The following is a 19,454-nucleotide window of genomic DNA, read 5'->3' on the forward strand; positions in this document are numbered from 1 at the left end:
GAAAAGCAGTTCCAATTGAGCATTAGTGTTGTAAACGTCCTGTAAAGTTTGACCTTCAGCTGTGAGTTGGGTATTTTTCCTTGCAGGTGAAGGAAAATCCTTCTTTCTCCTTCTTAGGCAATGGCAAACTTGTAGTTCTCTAAAAGACAGCAAAGGACAGCTCAGCAAACTCAGTGCCCCTTGCCTGGTTTTCCAGAATCCATTTCATCTTGCCCTTAACTCCTTATTTTCTCTTGAAGGACATGTCTGACCTACAGTGATGAGAAAATTGTCTCCTATTGCTGCATGGTTCTGTTCACCTGCCTGAATTCAGAGCGAGTGAGGGAACTGCTGGATCCTGGAAACCTGCCTGTGGCTCTTCATGTCCTGAGAGTCTACAAAGAGCAGTTGGATTCTGAGTGGTCGTATGTATCCTTAAATTTTCTTTTTAATTTATTTAAATTTTCTTTTTCCTCGCTTCTTAATTCGGTGTTTTTCTGGTGTAAATCACTGTGTTAAAATGTCTAAACTTGTGACACTGCTAAGTAGTAAATGAAGATCTAATTAGAAATTAGTAGTTTCTAACAGAGAATTTCCATGGTAGTTTCATGACTCTTTTGATTGTTGCGAAATTAAGACTAAATTTTTTGTTGAGGATATAGGAATTTTCAAATCATGGTCTGGTTTTCTTTCATTAATGAAATGGGGTTCTAGATTGCAAATTAATTTATACTTGTAGGGATTTTTTAAGTTTAGCACAGAATAGTCTCACAGACAGGTCATTCTAGGAAGACTTATATGTCTCTTGCTTGGGAGTGCTACATAAAACTTGGGGTTTTTCCTTTTTTCCTTTTTTAACATAGCCATTTTCTACTGCAACATGCAGTCATTTTTATACCAAAACAGGGAAGACTTTTTTTTGTGAATCTTCATTTCACACTTTAAGAGCACCTCATCAGTGGTTTTATCCCTCTGAACTTTTTTATTTTTTACTAATGGCCATTCTTCTAAATCTTGTTGTCAGTTATGCCTTTGATAAATGTGCTGCCCTACATAGCTAGGATGCACACACATTCAGCTAATTGTTACACCATGTATAACAAAGGGGAAAATAATTGTGTGTTTTTGTAGAATTCTCTTTAAGGTCGTGTTTAAATTCAAAATTTAATTAGCAAGAATGGTTGGTGTTTTAGAAGCAATCTGGAAAGTCTCAACATAGACTTGAGATGATTGAATGAACAGTAAATGTCATTTTATAGTTTGCTTTCATACTGAAAAAAATGACCCAAAATTTGTTTGTGGCTGGGCTTTTTTAATGGCAAGGGCAGTTGGCTTATGACATAAGTAGTTTTCAAAAAGCAAAATGTAAGTTTAGGGTCACACAATGAGACTTCTGTTTCAAAAGTGACAAACCAACTCCTTAGTTTTTTCATCTGTCAATAACACATGTGTAAAGTGTTGCTTTTTAGATAATTATCCAGATTATCCTTAATTTTTGAAATTTGTTTTGACTAAGATACCAAAGTCATAGTGGCAAATTTGTTTTGCAGGTAAGTGCATAATAAATGCAGCATCAAAATAAATGCTGAGGAATGCATTTCCCTGATCTCACTAGTGTGAAGTAGATTCAGTTGATGTTATGGTGAAAATGTCTTACCTCCACTGTGGATGTTTGATGTGGGAAGGGAATGGTCTCTTTTCAGGGGAGTCTGAAATGAAAAAGGGGCAAATACTTAACACTGAAAATCTGCAGCTGTATTTCAGCTCTCACTGAAGTGCATCTACATCCCAGTAGGATTGCTGAAAGGAATTTACATGGCTGTGGCATTTGCAGAGTCTGAATGTCCTGTTGGAAAGGTTTGGGTCTCTTGTGCCACAGCTGGCAAAAGTGCACAGTTACAAGTTACCATTCTATGGTAATATATGACTGGACTGAAATACAGATTATTCTTGGTGGTTATGCTTATTCACCAGTGACTGAAATGAAGATGGTCTTATCTAAAGTTAAAAATACAACATAATTCCTGCCTACCTCCTTGTCTCTGAGCTGGAGCATCTGATTTCATGTTACAGCAAATAAGAAGTGACTGCCACATGTGTGTTTATTCTTCCCGTTGAGCTTTCTTGCTGTCAATTGCTGCTGTTAGGTATTGGAACTCTTATTTCAATAACTGGGTAAGTTTTGGTCATAGGCAGAACTTCTATTCATTATTTTATTACCTTTTATATTACACTGAAATTTATAAAATTAATGTTATTTTAAGACAGTACCCAATGCATTCACAAGTAAACAACTATGATGCTCAAAATATTTTTGCAGTTGCTGTTGTGAATTGTTAGGAGAGAGAGAGGATATCCAGGATAAATATTTGGATTTAAGGCCATTGGCTGAAATGTAGTCTCTTCCATGGAGTGCTCACTACTCCATTCAGCCAGCACACTTGGGTTCTCTATTCCTCACCCATCCCAGGAATGCAAGCACACCTTTCATGTCTTTATTTTGATGAGCTGACAGTTCTTCCTCTGTTAATAATCCTGTATTTGTGTTTAGAGTCCAGTTTCCCATCTTCTAGTTGGAAAAAGTCCTTTGGAAAAGTTCAGGAGAAACCTCCTTCCAAGTGTGATGCCTTTTGCCTCTTCCACAGCAACTTTATATCCAAGGAAATCTGAGATTGTTCTGAGCAGTTTCTCAGAGCTTCTTTTTCAGAGGCAGCAGTTGGTAGCAGAACTTTTGGTGTTCTTCCTCTGTCTGCCATAAACTCCTCTCCAGTCAGAGAGAGCAGAGGAGGGGTCTGTAAAGGTTGGATGTGGCTTTCTGGAATTTTCCTGTCACTTTTGTCTATTTCTCGAGTCACAAGACGTTTGGTAGAAGGCTAAGATTTTGGGTCAGGGTCAGGAAAGAGGGAATATCTGAGGTGTTGGCTCTGCTTCCTGGGAGGGGTGGGTCAGGGGAAATAAGATTTCAGTTCAGCAACTTCTGATTCTAATCAGTGATGGAAAGCCAAGTCATTCTCTTCCTAAGCAGTTTCTGAAACAGAGAAGAGCTGTTTTACAAATCAGCATAGTGGAATTTCTAGACTAAGCACTGATGCAGTTTTAAAATCTTTGTACATTGACAACATAGCAAAAAGTTGCCTTTGAACTTGAAAGAATGAGAGGTAACAGTGCTGTGATGCACATCTGAGTGTGTTTCTTGAGTGATGCACATTCTGTTAAGTATTTTTGTGACGTTCTCTGGGCTAAGAAATAGTTAATAAAGGAGAAAGTTAGTTTTCTAAGGAATGCCCTGGTCAAATTTTGTGTTCATTTCTTCTGTGATCGTGTTTCTCTGGATCAGATGGTCTGAAGGCTCATTTAATTAAGCTTGTGGTTACTTGTCAGCCTCAGAATTGCTTCTATCTCTGAAATCTGTGAAGCTGGAGAATGTAATACACACATTTAATAAATATTCTAATGATTAAAGAACTGATGCATCCTTCCCTTTCTCTTTTAGAAGCTGGATTTTCTCAACAGCTCCAGGATTATTTACAGATTGCTGTCTTTGCCATTTTTAACGTTAGATGCTGAATGGCACATTAAAATAATATTAATTAACATCTGTTAGACAATGTATTTTTACATTGTCACTACACTTCTCTTCAGTACAGCTCCTGAAGTTGTGTCAGGCTAGCAGTCCTGTAATCTTGAGTGCTGGGAGCTCATCTGAGATTGCAGCTGCTGGTCTGACTCTCAAAAGCAATGGTCTGAGGAAGCAGATGGTATTTAAATTCTGAGATGGTGTAGAAGTTCTGAGGCTCTTAAAAATATTTGTCTGACTGGCTCGTACCTCTTTGTAGCTGGGCTTGTGGAGAGTGCCCAGAGCTTGCTGCTTTGGAAGGTTGCAAGGTGTATGATGTTACAGAATGCATTTCAAAGAGTAAGTCGTTGCAAAGACAGTAACTCAGCAGAAACAAGTTTGCTTCCTTTCTTGGATCTAATTTCTGGCATAGCCTGATTAACTGATCCTATCACCTCCATCATTCTTTGCTGTGCAGTTGTCTTCTAGAAAACATGCTGTTCTTCACAAAGTGAGCTGCTGTCTCCTAAAATCTTAATAATTTTTCTACATCTTTTGGGTCTGCTTCTTCCATCCCTCTCTTCCATCTTACATTTCTATTCAAAGAGATGAGCATGGTTTTCAAGCCCTTTTGTGACAGTAATTTATTTTCTGTGTATCTTCCTTCTTTCCAGAGTATCTCTGATGATACACAAATTTAATTCTGAGCTGTTGATATAACGAGTTGAATATAAAGAATTGTATGATGGTTTGGGTTGGAAGAGGCCTTAAAGTTCATTCAGTTCCAGTTCCCTGCTGATAAGGACAAATAGAACTGAACAGCATTTTATTCACTTGATAAGGATAGCAGAACACAAAAACATTTTACTCTTATCAAATAAGAGCCAGTGTAGCCTTGGAGAAGCAGACAAAACAGAATTCATGCAAAATGCAAGCAGGATGCCAGCTCAGCTCTGCAAGGCTGACAAAGTGGAAGTTAATACAAAACAATGATATTGCACTTCCTCAAAAGTGGGGGTCAAGGAGCCACCACCTAAAAAGGACACTGGGTGTTGAAGACAGATCCCAGAGAATCAGATAAGGACTTCCAATAAGGGATGTGACTGTGTCAAATAAAGTCAAGGAAGTGGAAATAGCTCATGGGTATGTAATCAGTGTCTGATAAAAGTTGTGTTCATCTAATGCTTGGGGGGCACTCAGTTGAAAGAAAGATCCCCTTAAGTCCCCAGTGCTGCCATAAAGAATTCCTGCTTTCTGATACTCAAACTGTGTTAGGAAGTTTCTATCAGGCCAATTTTGGTATCAGTGCCAGGGGCAGGGACACCTTCCACTATCCCAGGTTGCTCCAAGCCCCATCCAGCCTGGCCTTGGGCACTTCCAGGGATCCAGGGACAGCCACAGCTTCTGTGGGCACCCTGTGCCAGGGCCTGCCCACCCTCACTGGAGGAGTTTCTTCTCTATATCTGATCTAAACCTACTCTCTGTTAGTTTATATCCATTCCCCCTTGTCTTATCACTACAGTTCCTGATGAGAAGTCCCTCTCCATCATCCCTGTAACCCTTTCAGATACTGCAAAGTTTTGTGAGGTCTCCACACAACCTTCTCTTGTCCAGGCTGAACAACCCCAACTCTGTCATCCTGTCTCCCTAAGGGAAGTGCTTCAGTCCCTTTATCAACTTTGTGGCCTCCTCTGGACTTGCTCCAACAGTTTAAATATGTTAACTTTTAAGTATCTTAAACACATAAGCAAACCTCCTCCATAAGCTGATTCTTGTTCTGGTGCTGCTTGCTTTCAACAGCCTCTTCCTACCAAAGGATGCTGTCAGGAAATTGGACATATCCATCCTTTAGGAAAGAAAGCTGGAATATAACTGACTGTAACTGTTCAATAACTGATAGGTATTTTCTACTCTGTTTCTGTGTGAATATTACCAAGACCTGAAGAGCCCTCTGTTACAAACTTCAAAGAAATGCTCTGTCTTATTTTTTTTTCAGTAATAGCTTTTCCTGAACACATGCAGAGAGCCTTTGGCTTTGGAATATTGTGGATCCTTACAAAAGTTGTTTCTCTGTGTTTCCACATAGATCCACATTCACTCCCTCTTGGGTTTGTGTTAATCAGTAGCAAAGTATGTCACAGAGTGTAGAAGGTACAGTATTTAGAAAAGAAACCAACAGAGAATGTCACATGAGATCTATTTTAGAATGTGAACCTGGAAAAGTATGTCTTTCAAAAATAATTAGGAAAAAGTAGTAAAAAAAATACATTGTAATTTATCCTAACCTAGATCAATGTGTGTTCTAAAAGCTGTTTATTTTAGAAATACCTTGGTGGCTCCATTAGAGATGGGAGTATAGCTTGTGTCATCAGTTTTTCCACGTGTGTGCATGGGGCAGTTAAGCCAGTATGGATAGGAAAAACAGGTTGTATTTTTGATTCCTGAAGAGCGAAGTACAAAAATCCTCCATTTTAAAAGAAGAGGCATAATGTGCTTTTTTGGCTTTCAGAAAAATGATATTAGGAGTGTGGTCAGCTGTTTGGCATTGCAGTAAGTTTTGCTGAACATCCACTTTCTCTTTCTGAAACCACAGCTCAATGATTACTGTAAAGATTAGGATGTGGGGCTACCCCTCCCCAATTTTTTGCCTTTGGGTTTTTTGTCCTGGCTTATGGAAATATGTGTGGACAGAAACTGGTACTCCTGTGGCAAGGAGTCTTGACTATGGGCAAGATTTAAAGGCAAGGATAGAACTCTTTTTGCTTAATTGGGGTGTGGGGGTGTGTACGTGTGGGGTGTGAAGTAACTTTCTTTTTTCATTGGGCTGGCAGCTCAGTTTCTTCTGTCAAACAGTTTAGAATGTCCTCTACCCACTTCTTCTGTTCTCCAGAAAATAATTATTTTTTAATTCCAGGAAAGTTGAAGTTACGTTGAAGGTTCCAAGTTCAGCTGTGGTTTTAAATAGTACTGACACTTGGAAAAGTTTCCTTAGTTCTAGAGATCTGAGTAACTTCTACTTTCTATTTGCAGTAGCAGTGAATTGGCACAGATTTCCTCAATCTTTCAAAGCTCAGCCTCATACATTTAATTATCTTGTCACCTCTTTCTTTTTGTGTGTATTGTGGAGAGGGGGGAGCAGGAAGTGCTATTAGCCATTGCTAATCATCTTCCATTTATTTCTTGGTAGCTCTTCAGAAAAAAATTATTTCAATTTTACATATAAATTAGATTTAATCTTTGTTTAGTGCCTTTCAGTGGGAGTATCTTCTGAATCAGAGAAATACTGCACATAATTTGAATTTAGTCTTTTGGACCTCAGAGTTTACTTGGTGGGGGCTATCATGGCCAGTATGGAGGATGCTTTTATTGGGAGAATGCCTTTGGAAGATGGAAGGATGTTCACTGTTGTGCTTGGTTCAGCACAGGAGAGGATATTGTGATGTTTGATGTTTGATAGGACCAAGCCTTCCATATGAAAATGTGTTTCTTTATTCTCCTTCTGAGCAAGAAGTGCTGGTGTGGGAATGGGGTGAATTACCTCTTTTCTAGGGATTTTATGACAGCACACGTTCCATTTGTTATTGAATAGCTTTATACTTGTAATTGTTTATTTAAATGGTTTTGGTAGTGTTATTCTATTCTTGTGCAAGGATGAAATATGCTTCTTCTAAAATGTGCTCTGATTCCAAATAATTCCTCATGAGGCATATTGCCTTTTTAGCATCTAAAAAGGCTGGTGATGAGAGTTTGAAGCTGAAAATAGCTGAACTTTCTTCTTTGCTTTTCTTCAAAATGTGGATGATTTATTGCATTTGTTTGTTAAATTACAGTAAAAAGATAGCTATTTAGTTCTTACTAAATATTTTGGATAGAGTGGCATTATTGTACGGTGATGAAAAATGATTTTGGCTTTGAGATTGAAAAAGAAGTTTGCTGATCAAATAGAGAATTGCCATGTCTTGTTCTTTGTACTTAGAAAACATGTGGAGCTGTCTTCCTCTTTTCCTGAGACTGAGGAAATTGTTCCCTAAATTTGCTAATGGGATAAAATCAACTTAATGTGGAGCATGACATTTGATGATAAAGTTGATTGCTTACACCCAGCTTTGATTGGAGCAAGCTTAGTGGCCATCTGGAATACACTGACTGCAAATGCAGCTCATACCACTTTGTCTTGGCTGCTTTGGAACTGCACTTTGGTACAATGCAGCCCTTGTGCTGCTGTAAAGTCTTTGAACATCTCCTCCTGTATTTATCTACTATGGAAGCACTTGATTTTTTTAGGATTTTAGCCAAACAGTTTTTAAAGAGTCAAGAAGATTGGCATATTTAACACTATTCATTTCTTACTGTGTTAGGCTTGCATAACAGCTTTAATTTTCATGATTTCCTTCAGTAAATTACAGTGGTCTTCAGTTTATTCCAGTGGTTCTGCTGTTGGCCCCCAAAGAGAGTTTAAATCTCCTACCAAAGCCTTTTGTGTGCATTTGAAATGCCATGTTCAGTCAGTAACCCAAAACTGAATATCTTTTTATATTTCAGAATTGTGGATGATCTTACTTTTCCTCTTCTTTTCTCGTGCCACAAATGAAAAGCAGGAGTGCTGAGAGGACTAAAGATAGTACACTGAATTTGCGGCATCCTTGCTTAGCTACCTCCAAAATTTCTAGGCATGGTGAAAGATTTGGAAGTGCTTTACTCCATTATTAGTTCTTCTGTTATCTCTTGGTGGTGATGCTCATGCTCTGTTCTTCGTGATACAGTAGTGGAGAAAGTGGATGTGGTAAAAGGGACGCTTAAATACAGAAGCAGATATTTCAGAGAATCACACACTGGTTTGGGTTGGAATGGACTTAAAGCTTGGACTCCCTGCCATGGGCAGGGACACCTTCCACTATCCCAGGTTGCTCCAAGCCCTGTCCAGCCTGGCCTTGGGCACTTCCAGGGATGGAGCAGCCACAGCTTTTTGTTTTCTCAACTTTTGCATCACATCATGAAACCAGAAGGTAAGAATCAGAAATTTTAGTCTTAAAATATTCCAAGCTCTTCAAGCAGTAGAGGTCTAGTCCACAGAATGTGCAAAATGCAAAACTAATTTGGAGGAAATGCAGGAGCAATTCTGACCCAGGGAACAGGTGAACTATGGGCATTCCACTTTGCAGTAGTGATTGATCAGGAACATGAACCTGGTAGCAGCAGATCATTTTCTGTGATAATTATTGATCAGTTTTTAATTATAAGACAAGTAGGCAAGAAGGTTTCCTCAACCTAGTTTTAAACGTGAAAATTAAGCTTTAAATTAAATAGTCCCAGTTGCAAAATAGAAAAAATGGGCTTCAGGCTATCTCCTCAAATGCACTTTTTTTTTTTTCTCTACTGCATTGTCAGCTGAAATTTGTACATTCTTAGGCCAAGTTCTGTGTTCTGCACAGCACTGATCTGTGCTATTTTCTTCTGCAGCTCCACACAAAAGTTTGTGGTTCTGCTTAAATCCATGGAAAATGAAGTTGGTTGTGACAATTCTGAAGATTTAACTGTGGGTGGCTGTGAGATGTTAGCTCAGGAGCTGTGGAAGAGTTGCCCTTGAGTGCCCTTCTGGTGGCTCCACTTGGGTGTTACAGCTGAGTCTCAGCTGGATACATTCGTGCTGCTGACTTTGGGCAGGTCTTGGTGTTCTTTGAAATTTGTATTGAAAAACGCTTTGGATCAATGCTACACCCCTCAGCATGCCAATTTGAAGTTGATGATTCCTTACGCCCCTGCATATTTTTTTTATGAATGAATGTGCGAATATCAGTAAAAAGAAGTGCAGTAGAAAATATTTTTTCTTCCTCCCCTTCTTAAAAATGTCAAGTTTTCAGTAACTGAATCAGGTGCTGGCTATGTCCACAGTTAGGATTAGAAATACAATAGTTATTAATCTTTTGGACCTCTTATTCTCCTACTTGCCCAGTTGGCATTGAGTACATGTCCAAAAAATACTTTGTTGCAGCTGGAAGGCTTTGTTGTCATCTTCTTATCAGCTGTGTAATAGATTATGGCTGTGCAAAATAAAGGCTGTCAGCAAAGGGAAGCCTAGGGAGGAGGTGGAGGGAGTATTGAAATCACTTGATTTTAATATCATTTTAGCTGTTCTTTCTCTCTAACTTCATCAGCTCTGAGACTCACCTTGTAATTATTGTAGCCTAGACAAGCTACTTTAGAAATGCATCTTCAAGTTTGAGTGTACCTATGCACCACAAATATCACTGCTAGTGTTCCTGGGGATGTGATTTGAAGAGTTAAATACTTTTACCTACTCTGGGTTTTTTTTCCATAACTGGGATTATGAGTCTGGGTTGAAATTGAGTGTCACCTGGTGTGGATGGTGCTTGGGAGAGCAAACAGTGAAAATAATAACTTGCATTAGCACAAGGCCAAGGCTGAGCATGTTTTCCAGAGAAGATATTAAGAAGAAAGAATGAGCCATTGCCAGTTTTGGATAGATTGTTTTTTAAATAGACTTTTTTTGGAGGAAGGTTGATACTATAGATCCCTTGCAACATTTTGGTGAAGAGGAAGAGGGAACCAGTGACTGGTTTGTCAGCTTTAGTCATTTGTTGGTCTTTTTGTGTTCTAGACAGAAACCCTGAATATGGTGTGAGAAAGAGAAGGCAGTGATAATTTATTACAGAATATACTTCACTGGATTTTGACTGAGAGATCCTTGTGTAAAAGTTGGGGGTGTCTTGTGCAGGGCCAGGAGTTGAACTTGATGATCTTTGTGGGTCCCTTCCAGAATGAGACTCTATGATTCTGTATCTACCTGCCTTGTAAAGCAAGAACTTAGAATTGATTCTCTGCTTAGGTCTCTATTACACAAGGAGGGTATGTTTTTGAAGTTGAGAAAAGTGCTTTGCTGCCTTGCATCTGACAAAGAAGGTCCCATTTGCTTTGATGCTTTGTTAGATTGCCCTTTTTTAAAGAAAAATCAATATATTATTTGGGCACTTTTTTGACTGTTTGGGCTTACAGACAGTGTTGTGATGAATAGAATAATAATTTTCAAGCTTAAATTTTGTCTTTTTGTATAAACCATCGGGTGAGTGTTTCATTGTTTGAATTGTTGTGTATATAACTGGCCTAAGACTCCAGCCAGCTTTCCTTCAAGCATGTGAGTACAAGTGTGCTGAACTGATGAGAAATGGGCATTGCTATGTTAGGGGAAAACCTGCAGAACAACATGCAATTATTTTGTGCCAATTTGTATCTATTAGTGAGTAGCACCAAAAGCACAACATACATTAATCTGCAAGTAAAACTAACCAGCACCATTTGGAGTAAATGTGGACATTGCTTTTATAGCTGTAATAAGACTTTCTTTTCTTTTCCCTTAGGTTCCTGATTGTTACAGAACATTTGCTGAAATGTCCAGAGCTGGTAAAAGCCCTCTATGCCAAACTGAGCAATCAAGAAAGGTAACCCCAAAACCAGTGTGGCTTTTAGTATTTAGCATTCCATATAGAGTATCCTGTTCACATGATTGAAAAACTGTGTGGTTTCATAGTTGGCACAAAATCTCTAAATACATGTTTCTATGTCAGTAATGGTTTTAAATTGGTTGGTTAACATTACAGCTTAGCCACAACTGGCAGTGATTTATGTAGGGTTGCAGAATCCAGGTTGGCGCCATTACTCGGTAAAGAAATACTTCACACACAAAAAAGGACAGGATTTCATGCCTGGGTCTTGATTTCATAAGAGCACCACACCCTGCAGAGTTTTACAGCTCGATTAGAAATGTCCAGAGCTCTTCATACTTGAGTTGTTATGTCCAGAAATTAAGAGGAAGCCTTTAAGAAAGATGGAAGTGTGTCTCATGCTGATTAGCAGAACCTACAAAACATGGATGAGCCTGTGGTTACTTAGTCTTTAATGTTTCCACTGTTGAAAAGCTTCAACAAACCTTCACCTTGGAAAAGCATTGATAGCTTCCTTCAAGTGTTAGAGTAAATGTGTGCTGAATTGATGGGAAATGGCCACTGCTATAATGGAAAAATGCTCATTGCTTTAATAGAGAATTGAGGAAGATTAAAGAAGATACTTTATTAAGACAATCAAATTTGGGAAACACTGCTAGAATTCTGCAGCTCCTCCAACTGTTTGCAGATTTTGTGGTCTCATTTATGTGTTTAATGTGCCTGCATTGTTCTGCATCCACCCAGGGAAGCTGCAAGTTCCTCTGTAGTTTCTGCAGGTGAAAGACAAAGCACTAAATGAAACAGTGCCTTTGTGTTTTTTTCTGTGTTTTGTGTTGTTTCCAGTGTTACCACAGGTCAGGGTTCAGGTACTGATTGGAGATGATAGAAAACTGAAAGGATTTCAGACAAAGAAAGAATATGCAATAGGTTTGAACTGTAAACAAAATACCATTACTGTATAGGGATGGGAATGGTAAGGAGGCCTGAAATAAATCCTGTGTAAATGTGATCAGGTTTTTAGTGATATTATGGCCTGGAGAAGTGCATGGTGGTGTGACAATGCCTGCTGGTTCTCTAGAAGGGATTATTGTGGAAGGTTCTGGCCATTGAGGTAAATGAGTGTAGATTCTTGAATTCTTTTCCAGATTTGAGATTTTTCTGCATGTGTGTACAGGTATTTGGCAAAAGTATTTAGAAGAAGCCTGGTTTGTGTTGATCCAAGTTAGCCTTGAGCATGGACACACTAAGTTCATGCCTTGCTTGTCTTAATTATAAAATCTTCAAAAATGAGCACATCTGTTGTTGTCCCTTCCAAGAAGGGGTTTTGCTTTAATTAGCAGCATGAAAAAGTGCAGCTGAGCAGCTTCATGTGTTTTTAAGATGCTCAAGTACTTGCATCTCTAGGTTTGATTTTAGTGTTGTCAGGTGAAGTGTCCAGAGTGAAGGATGCAGCCATTGATGGAATTGCCTGCCAGGAAAGGGCACTCAGCTCCTGTCAGCAGCACCACTTCTTGCTCATGCTCAGCTACAGGGCTGCCATTGTCAGTGCTTGGAATGGTTTTATTCCTGGCAATGCTCACAGACATAAAGCAGCTGAAGGTAGCACTGATCTGCAGTTGCTCACAAATTTACCAGTTTTCATTTCATGCGATGCTTGCAAGTATCATTTGAAGATGAAAGAAGTGAAAGTTTTCAGGAAGGAGAAGCCTCAGTCGCAGAGGAAGAATGTCCCAAGTGCCTGGCCCTTGCTGAGAGGTTATAAACAAAGCACATTTGATGCAAACATTGTGTGATGCTAAGAAAATCAATAGAATTTTAAACTGTTAGTTTTAGGCTTAGTGAGGCAGCATTTTATTGTGCAGTAATGAGCTTCCAGATTTAAATTGCGTTTGAATTCTGTTGTTTATTTGCAAACTGCAGGAAACAACTTTAACTGATGACTGCAGATACCTTATAGTTCTGTTCTCAGTTTATGCCAATTTAGTCAGCTTCAGGAAGAACTGGTTTAAATTTGGCTAATGGGAGAAAAAACTGCAAGAGATTGACAGAAGGTCTCCCTCAGTGATGCCTAAAGAAGAGGAAGACGACATGGCATGATTATTTCCAAACAGAATTGTAAATATAATACACAGAATTAGAGCTGAGATACTGAACTGAGTTTGCAAAAATTCAGCTGGTACTGGCAGTTGTCATATTTGTTGTATTTAGCTGCAGGCAGACAAGTAGGAGGAGATGCTGTAATTTGAGTGCCTGAACAGTTGTGAGATCATTGAAAAGAAATGGGCAAATTGCATTGTCTGGGAGAAGTAATTTTGAAAACTTAGGGCAAATTTTGAAAGAAAACTGAGAGAAACAATGGAAACAAGGAATGTAAGGGAACTTGCACCAGAACAAAGAACTGCACTCTCAGAAAACTACTGGCTGAATGGCAAGACTTGCTTGAAATTCAGGGAAAGATGGGCATGTCCTGAATGACTGAGCCTGGAAGAAAACTCAGGAAAATGGTTTGACTCGAATGCCTAAAGAGACCAGAAAACTTCAAAGGAAATAACATTCAGGTGGTGTTTTAAAGAAGGACTGCAGTTGTTGAAAAAGGCTTCCATTCATATTGCAAGGGAAAAAGTAGTGCAAAAAAATTTCCCTATTCACCATTTAATCTATTAATTTGGGTTTATGGAAGTTAAGTGACTCTCCAGCTTGTTTACAGAAGGATTGTTAGTTTTAAACATTTATTATCTGAGTAATTGGTGCAAGAAGTGCTGACTAGAATCCTGTCAGGCAGAAGATAGTATTTGTTTTGGGTTTGCAGGGCCTGGTTTTGGTAGCAGGGGGATTACAGAGGTGGCTCCTGTGAGAAGCTTCTGGAAGCTTCCTCCGTGTCTGGCAGAGCCAATCCCTGGCAGCTCCAAAGATGGACAGGCCACTGGCAAAGGCTGGGACAATTAGGAGTGGTGTTAAAGCTTCCGTGATAACATATTTAAGAAGAAAGGAAAAAAGAAGTTTTGCATAGTTGTAATTGCAGCCAGAGAAGAGTGTAATGAGGATTTGTGACACAACTATTCAGACACCAAGGTCAGTGAAGGAGAGCAGGAGGTGTTCCAGGCAGGAGAAACAGTGGGTGATGGACTGAGCATCACCCCCATTGCCTGTCTCCCTTCACCACTGGGGTAGGAGATAGAGCTGGGAATGAGAGGGGTGGAAGGAGGGTGTTTTTAAGGTTTTATTTTACTTCTTATTATTCTGCTCTGATTTTGTTAGTAATAAATTTAAGTTATATCTCTAATTTCAAGCCTGTTTTATCCATGACAGTATTTGATGAGTGATCTCTTATGGCTGTTACCTAAACTCATGAACCCTTTGTGAAGTTTTCTCTCTCCTGTCCAGCTAATGGGGGTAGGAGAGGGGAGGGAAGTGAGAGGATGGCTTTGGTAGGTGCCTGACATCTGGCCAGGGTCAACCCATAGAAATAGTGGATTAATTCCTTTCTTCATCAGGTCTGTGACCAGCCTGTGTTCTTAGCTGAGCATATGCTTGAAAGTTTTTAACTTGGTGAAAACTGACATGTCAAACCCTGTGTCGGGGGCAAATGACAGATTTGTGGGGTTGGGTTTTGTATAGGATGCCAAATGTAAAAAGCCTTTGTTCATTGTGAGTGTTGGGGGGCTGGGCTGTGGTTGTTTGGAGGTGGGCAGGGTTACCTGGCTGTATTAACCTGCAGGACAAACAGACAGTGAGCAGAGCCCCTGAGAGGCTGCTGCAGCCTCCTGCCCACAGCCTGCCCTTTGCCAAGGGTGCCGGCCCCACCTCTGTGCTCCTGTGTTGGAAAAGCTTTTTGTCCTCCTCCAGATAATAGTTTAATGCAGCTGTATTAATGACACTGAGAATTGAGTTTAGCAAGGACTAAGTAGCTGTTTTGTGATTAATAGAGGTGGGTTCTTGGAGGTTAATCAAGCAGTGACCAAGTTTTTTCCACAGAAAAAGACATTTCTCTTCCTCTTCTGACAACCTGCTTGGTAAATTTAAAAGAAAAAAGCATTTGAGCTATTCCACATGTTTGAATGTCATTTGTTCCATCTGAATTTCAAATATTTCACTGGAAGAAAATCCTGAGCTGGCTTTTGAATTAATTTAGTAAAGAGTGTTCTTAGAGGAAGGACAGTGAGACTTCACCAGTCTCTGTGTGCTGGAGTGGGGCAGGGACCTGTGGGAGAGCCTCTGCTATGTCCAAATCCTATTTCCACAAAATGCTTCTAGTTTGCCCTGATAACATGAAAGGACATTGGAAATAAAATAACATTAAAGCTGTTAAAATCCCAACTCAGGCAGATTTCATACAGCAGCTTCATTTTGTATCTCATTACTTGCCAACTTCATACATTGAATATCTCTGAGTGGTACATGAGTGATTAACTTGGATTTGCTTAGTCCATCTAGTAACAATTGTAAAATTATTATAAAGAACAATGTGCTTATCAATTTTTATTTTCCCTGGTTTGGGATTGTGGTGGAAAGTTAGTGAAGGACTTGATAAAGGACTGTGAAAACCTGTATTTTTCAAACAGAAACTGTCAAATAGTCTGTGCTTATTTTGCTGTGCTTAACAACTTACAACAGCTGGTTTGCTGGAAAATTTAGATATAGGGAATATACAATCTCAGTTATGTTTTGTTACAACATAAGAAAGTATAAATTGAAATAGACCTGAGAAAAATATTGACTGTCTCGCCAGATTGTATTAATTGAAAGATGAATTCAATTAATTCTGTACAGAAAAAAAATCCCATCAGACAGAAACTGATTGCCAGTATTCATACTTTTTTATCATTTTATTTGTATTCATACTTATTTATCATTTTTAATTGCTTATTCTACTGATAATGGTGCATGGCTCAATGAATCTGGCTAACAAATTGTTTTCTGTCTCCAGAGTTACTTTGTTAGAGCTGATGATGGTGAAAGTAAGTGAGAAGAACCCAGTTAGCAGTGAAGAAATGAATGTGTTTGTAAGGCATGCTGACTTCCTTGCAGACTGCTTCCAGGAGAAATGTGGAGCTGTGCTCAAGTTAACTGCTGCAGCAGCTGCAGAAGATGAGGTACGACTGGTAACCATTGAAGTACCAGAATTTGATGTGGTAAATCCTCATTGCCATGTTGCCCAGGGGGACACACAGAACAGTATCTTTTCCAGTTTACCTTGGGAGGGCAGTGGCAGAGCACTCAGTAGAGTCTGTAGGACAGCAGCCAACTTTTGCTTTCAATTTGAGGATGGCAAAGGATATGGTACATTAAAATAAGTCTACCTCATTGTTAAATATTTCAAAATCTAAATAATAGTTCACGTTGGCACATATTTGGATATTTTATTATCTTATCAAGGATCACTTCTGTAATTTATTTGAGTTGTCGATTTGATTCATTCTAATTTAGAAGTAGTGACAGGAGAAGGGGGAATGGCTTTACACTGATGGAGAGTTAGATGTTAGGAAGAAATTGTTCCCTGTGAGGGTGGTGAGGCCCTGGCACAGGGTGCCCAGAGCAGCTGTGGCTGCCCCTGAATCCCTGGCAGTGCCCAAGGCCAGGCTGGACAGGGCTTGGAGCCACCTGGGAGAGGGGAAGGTGTCCCTGCCCAAGGCAGGGGTGGAACAGGATGGGCTTTGAGATCCCTCCTAACTCAGACCATGACTGAGATGAGCTCAGTTGGTCAGAGCATGGTGCTGATAACACCAAGGTTGTGGGCTGGATCTCTGTATGGACCAATCACCTCAGAGTTGGACTTGATGATCCTTGATGCTCCCTTTCAGTTCAGAATAGTTTGTGATTTTACAATGACCCTATGATTCAAATGTGAACCAAACCAAAAATATTTATTCTGTTCATAGATGGGAAGCAGTAATAGACATGTAGTCAGAATCATTTTAATGTCAATCATTAGATCATTTTAATCCAAAACTAATGTGCAATAGTTTCACTTCTAGAAACTCTAGAGAAGAAGCATCATAAGTAATTTACTATCAAAGTAAAAAAACATTTATCTTAAATTCTTTTATATGATAATGTTAAAAAGTGTTGGATTTGCTTGGGTTTTTTTGTTTAAATAGGCACAAGGATTTGAAAAGTAGGTTTGAGACGTGTTGTGAAGAAATACCATAAATCACTTTATGGGGAGTTGGTAGTTGGATGTGTTAAAAAAACCAAAACACAAACCAGCAAGCACACAATCTCTTCTTATCTGTCCAAGAAACACAGCTTTCCCCACTGCCCCAGCTGTTTAGTCTAAATTATGTCAGATAACTTAATTGGCTACTTCTGGAAAAGGTACTAACTTGGCAGTGAGAGGACTTAGATTGAGACAATTCCATCTCTACTTTTTTTCCCCTGCCTTCCTTTTTCGTTTTTTTTATCCTTTGTGGTTATTTTCCAAACAACTTTCTGTGGTTTCAGTTCATGGAAAAAAAGCTGTTTGTTTGCACACCAGAAGGAGGTCTCTGTCCAGCCAGAAGGTGCTGGGACAGCAGTATTGTGAATATTTCTGCATAACTTGCCCTGCTTGACACTGACTTCTCATTCTTCTCTCACATAAACAAGAGGTATAAGTTGAGTATCACTGTTTGGTGGGAAAATGGGGCTCATTGAATGAATAGAAAATGCTAATTCTAATAGATGAATAAATGGAGGGCAATACGTGTGCATGCATATCTGTGTACACATTTGTTCACAACATATTATTGCCATGGAAAAAGAGAAATGCCGGTCTAAATTCATAACTTTCTGACAAGAAATTACAAAGAATTGCACCAATTTCTCCTCATTTGTATAAGTATTTTTAGGTTTTTCATAGCAGTTGTATTTTACTGCAAAAAATGTGGTTGTGCGTGAGAGTCTGTCATTAAAAATGCTTTAGGCAGCAGCTGTGATGCTCAGCCTGGCTTTGCCTGGCCTTTTCTGTGGCCCACAAGCCAAGTGCCTTGCTCAGGCCATGTCTGCAGTAGTAAGCTGCCTTGGACTCCAGAACTCTGAGGCCACATTTAAAAACTTTTGGGAACAGTCCTTGGACTGGCCTGACTCCCAGAATGTTGTCTGGGTGTCCCATCCACTGTTTAATTTGTTAAGTGTAGACACTGCTTTGTTTTCGTAAGGAACATCAGGTCTTGTAGCTTGCATCTTAAACCCATGAGCAGCTAATCATATGCTTTTGCAGTGCTTAAACCAATGTTTAAAATAGCTTTTCCATTCTAGGCCTGACTTGAGCATCAGTTTGCTTGCACTAACTTTCAGCCATACTTCCAAAATAAAACCCTTCCCTGGACTTAGTTCATGTCTTTATAAGGAGCATCTTTTCTGCTTCTTTCTCTAAATATGTTTATTTTTAAAAGTCTTCAGTTATTTCCTTATTTACTTTTCAGATTTTATCCATAGCAAGATGTCTGTCAGAGTTCAAACCATTTTGGGTTTTGAAATTCAAAAGAAGTATTTTCCTTTACTGCGTTTCTTTTGTACAGGTGGAGGGCAAAAAAAACCCCAATTTGGAAAGTCAGCAGCAGGAAGGAACACTTTTTTTTAACTTAGCAAGTTTCAAATATACATGAAAATTTGGGAGTTCTTTCATGGTTTTTAAATAATCTGTTCATTTTAAAAATTGTGAAAAGCTGGTTACTGTCTCTGAAATGAAGTTGGGGTATTATTAGTTTGTAACAGGATAATGGTTGATGTATTTAGAGTCTGTCTTTGTGCTGATGAAAGTAGTTTATTGAATAATTTAGGCCAATACTTGCACTTTCCTACACCTGTATGGGTCAAAAACCGAAAATACAGCTTTAGTACCTGGGCCCTGTAGCAATTTGGTGTTGTCAAGGAGCAACAAATGAATATAATTGTACTACTTAATTACTGAACACTGTTGTTGTTGATTTGAATAACATTCTATGGATCCAAAATACTACACTGTTGGTAAGTAAACCTTTTGTTTTTTCCTGGACCAGACAAGGCAGTAATAGTTACTGTGACCAATGTCTGAGCCTTTTCATGGCTACTTGCAGTTTATGTAACACTCCTGGAGTGGGATCATCTTGCAGTCACAGCCTGGCTTTTGAGCAATATGTGGTGTTCCAAATTCTGTCATGTGCTCTTAAGGTATTTTCTGGAAGTGCTGGATTGTCATTTATAAGCAAGACCAACATATTCTGTGAGAAAAAATAGTTCTGTGGCTGAATAAATAATATGCAAATGAAATTGTGTCTCATCCCTAACCAAAATGCTGCATCTCTGATCACAATCCTATTTACCCAAGAATAATGTAAATTCTCACAGCCAAAGTTTGTTTGACCACAGAACTTTACAGAATTCCTGCGGATAACAAATTGGTGTCTTGCAGGCGGTGTTTGTGTCTTTAAAGTGGAACACTCAGACTGAATAAACTCAAAGAAAACATTTATACAGAAATAATTTTCTCAGCTAGTAAT

At 39.1% G+C, this 19,454-nt stretch overlaps 1 protein-coding gene across 1 annotated transcript in view; it reads left to right on the forward strand.

Annotated features, from left to right (window-relative positions):
• The window catches only part of ATXN10 (ataxin 10), a 76,048-nt gene that overhangs the window by 22,885 nt on the left and 33,709 nt on the right, over nucleotides 1-19,454 (forward strand). The window contains exons 5-7 of the mRNA XM_064736747.1: nucleotides 240-404; nucleotides 10,912-10,992; nucleotides 15,923-16,088. Coding sequence (XP_064592817.1) covers nucleotides 240-404; nucleotides 10,912-10,992; nucleotides 15,923-16,088 — 412 coding nt within the window. The remainder of the gene's footprint in view (nucleotides 1-239; nucleotides 405-10,911; nucleotides 10,993-15,922; nucleotides 16,089-19,454) is intronic.

This window comes from Zonotrichia leucophrys, chromosome 1A (genome assembly GCF_028769735.1).
Source record: "Zonotrichia leucophrys gambelii isolate GWCS_2022_RI chromosome 1A, RI_Zleu_2.0, whole genome shotgun sequence".
Taxonomy (NCBI): domain Eukaryota; kingdom Metazoa; phylum Chordata; class Aves; order Passeriformes; family Passerellidae; genus Zonotrichia; species Zonotrichia leucophrys.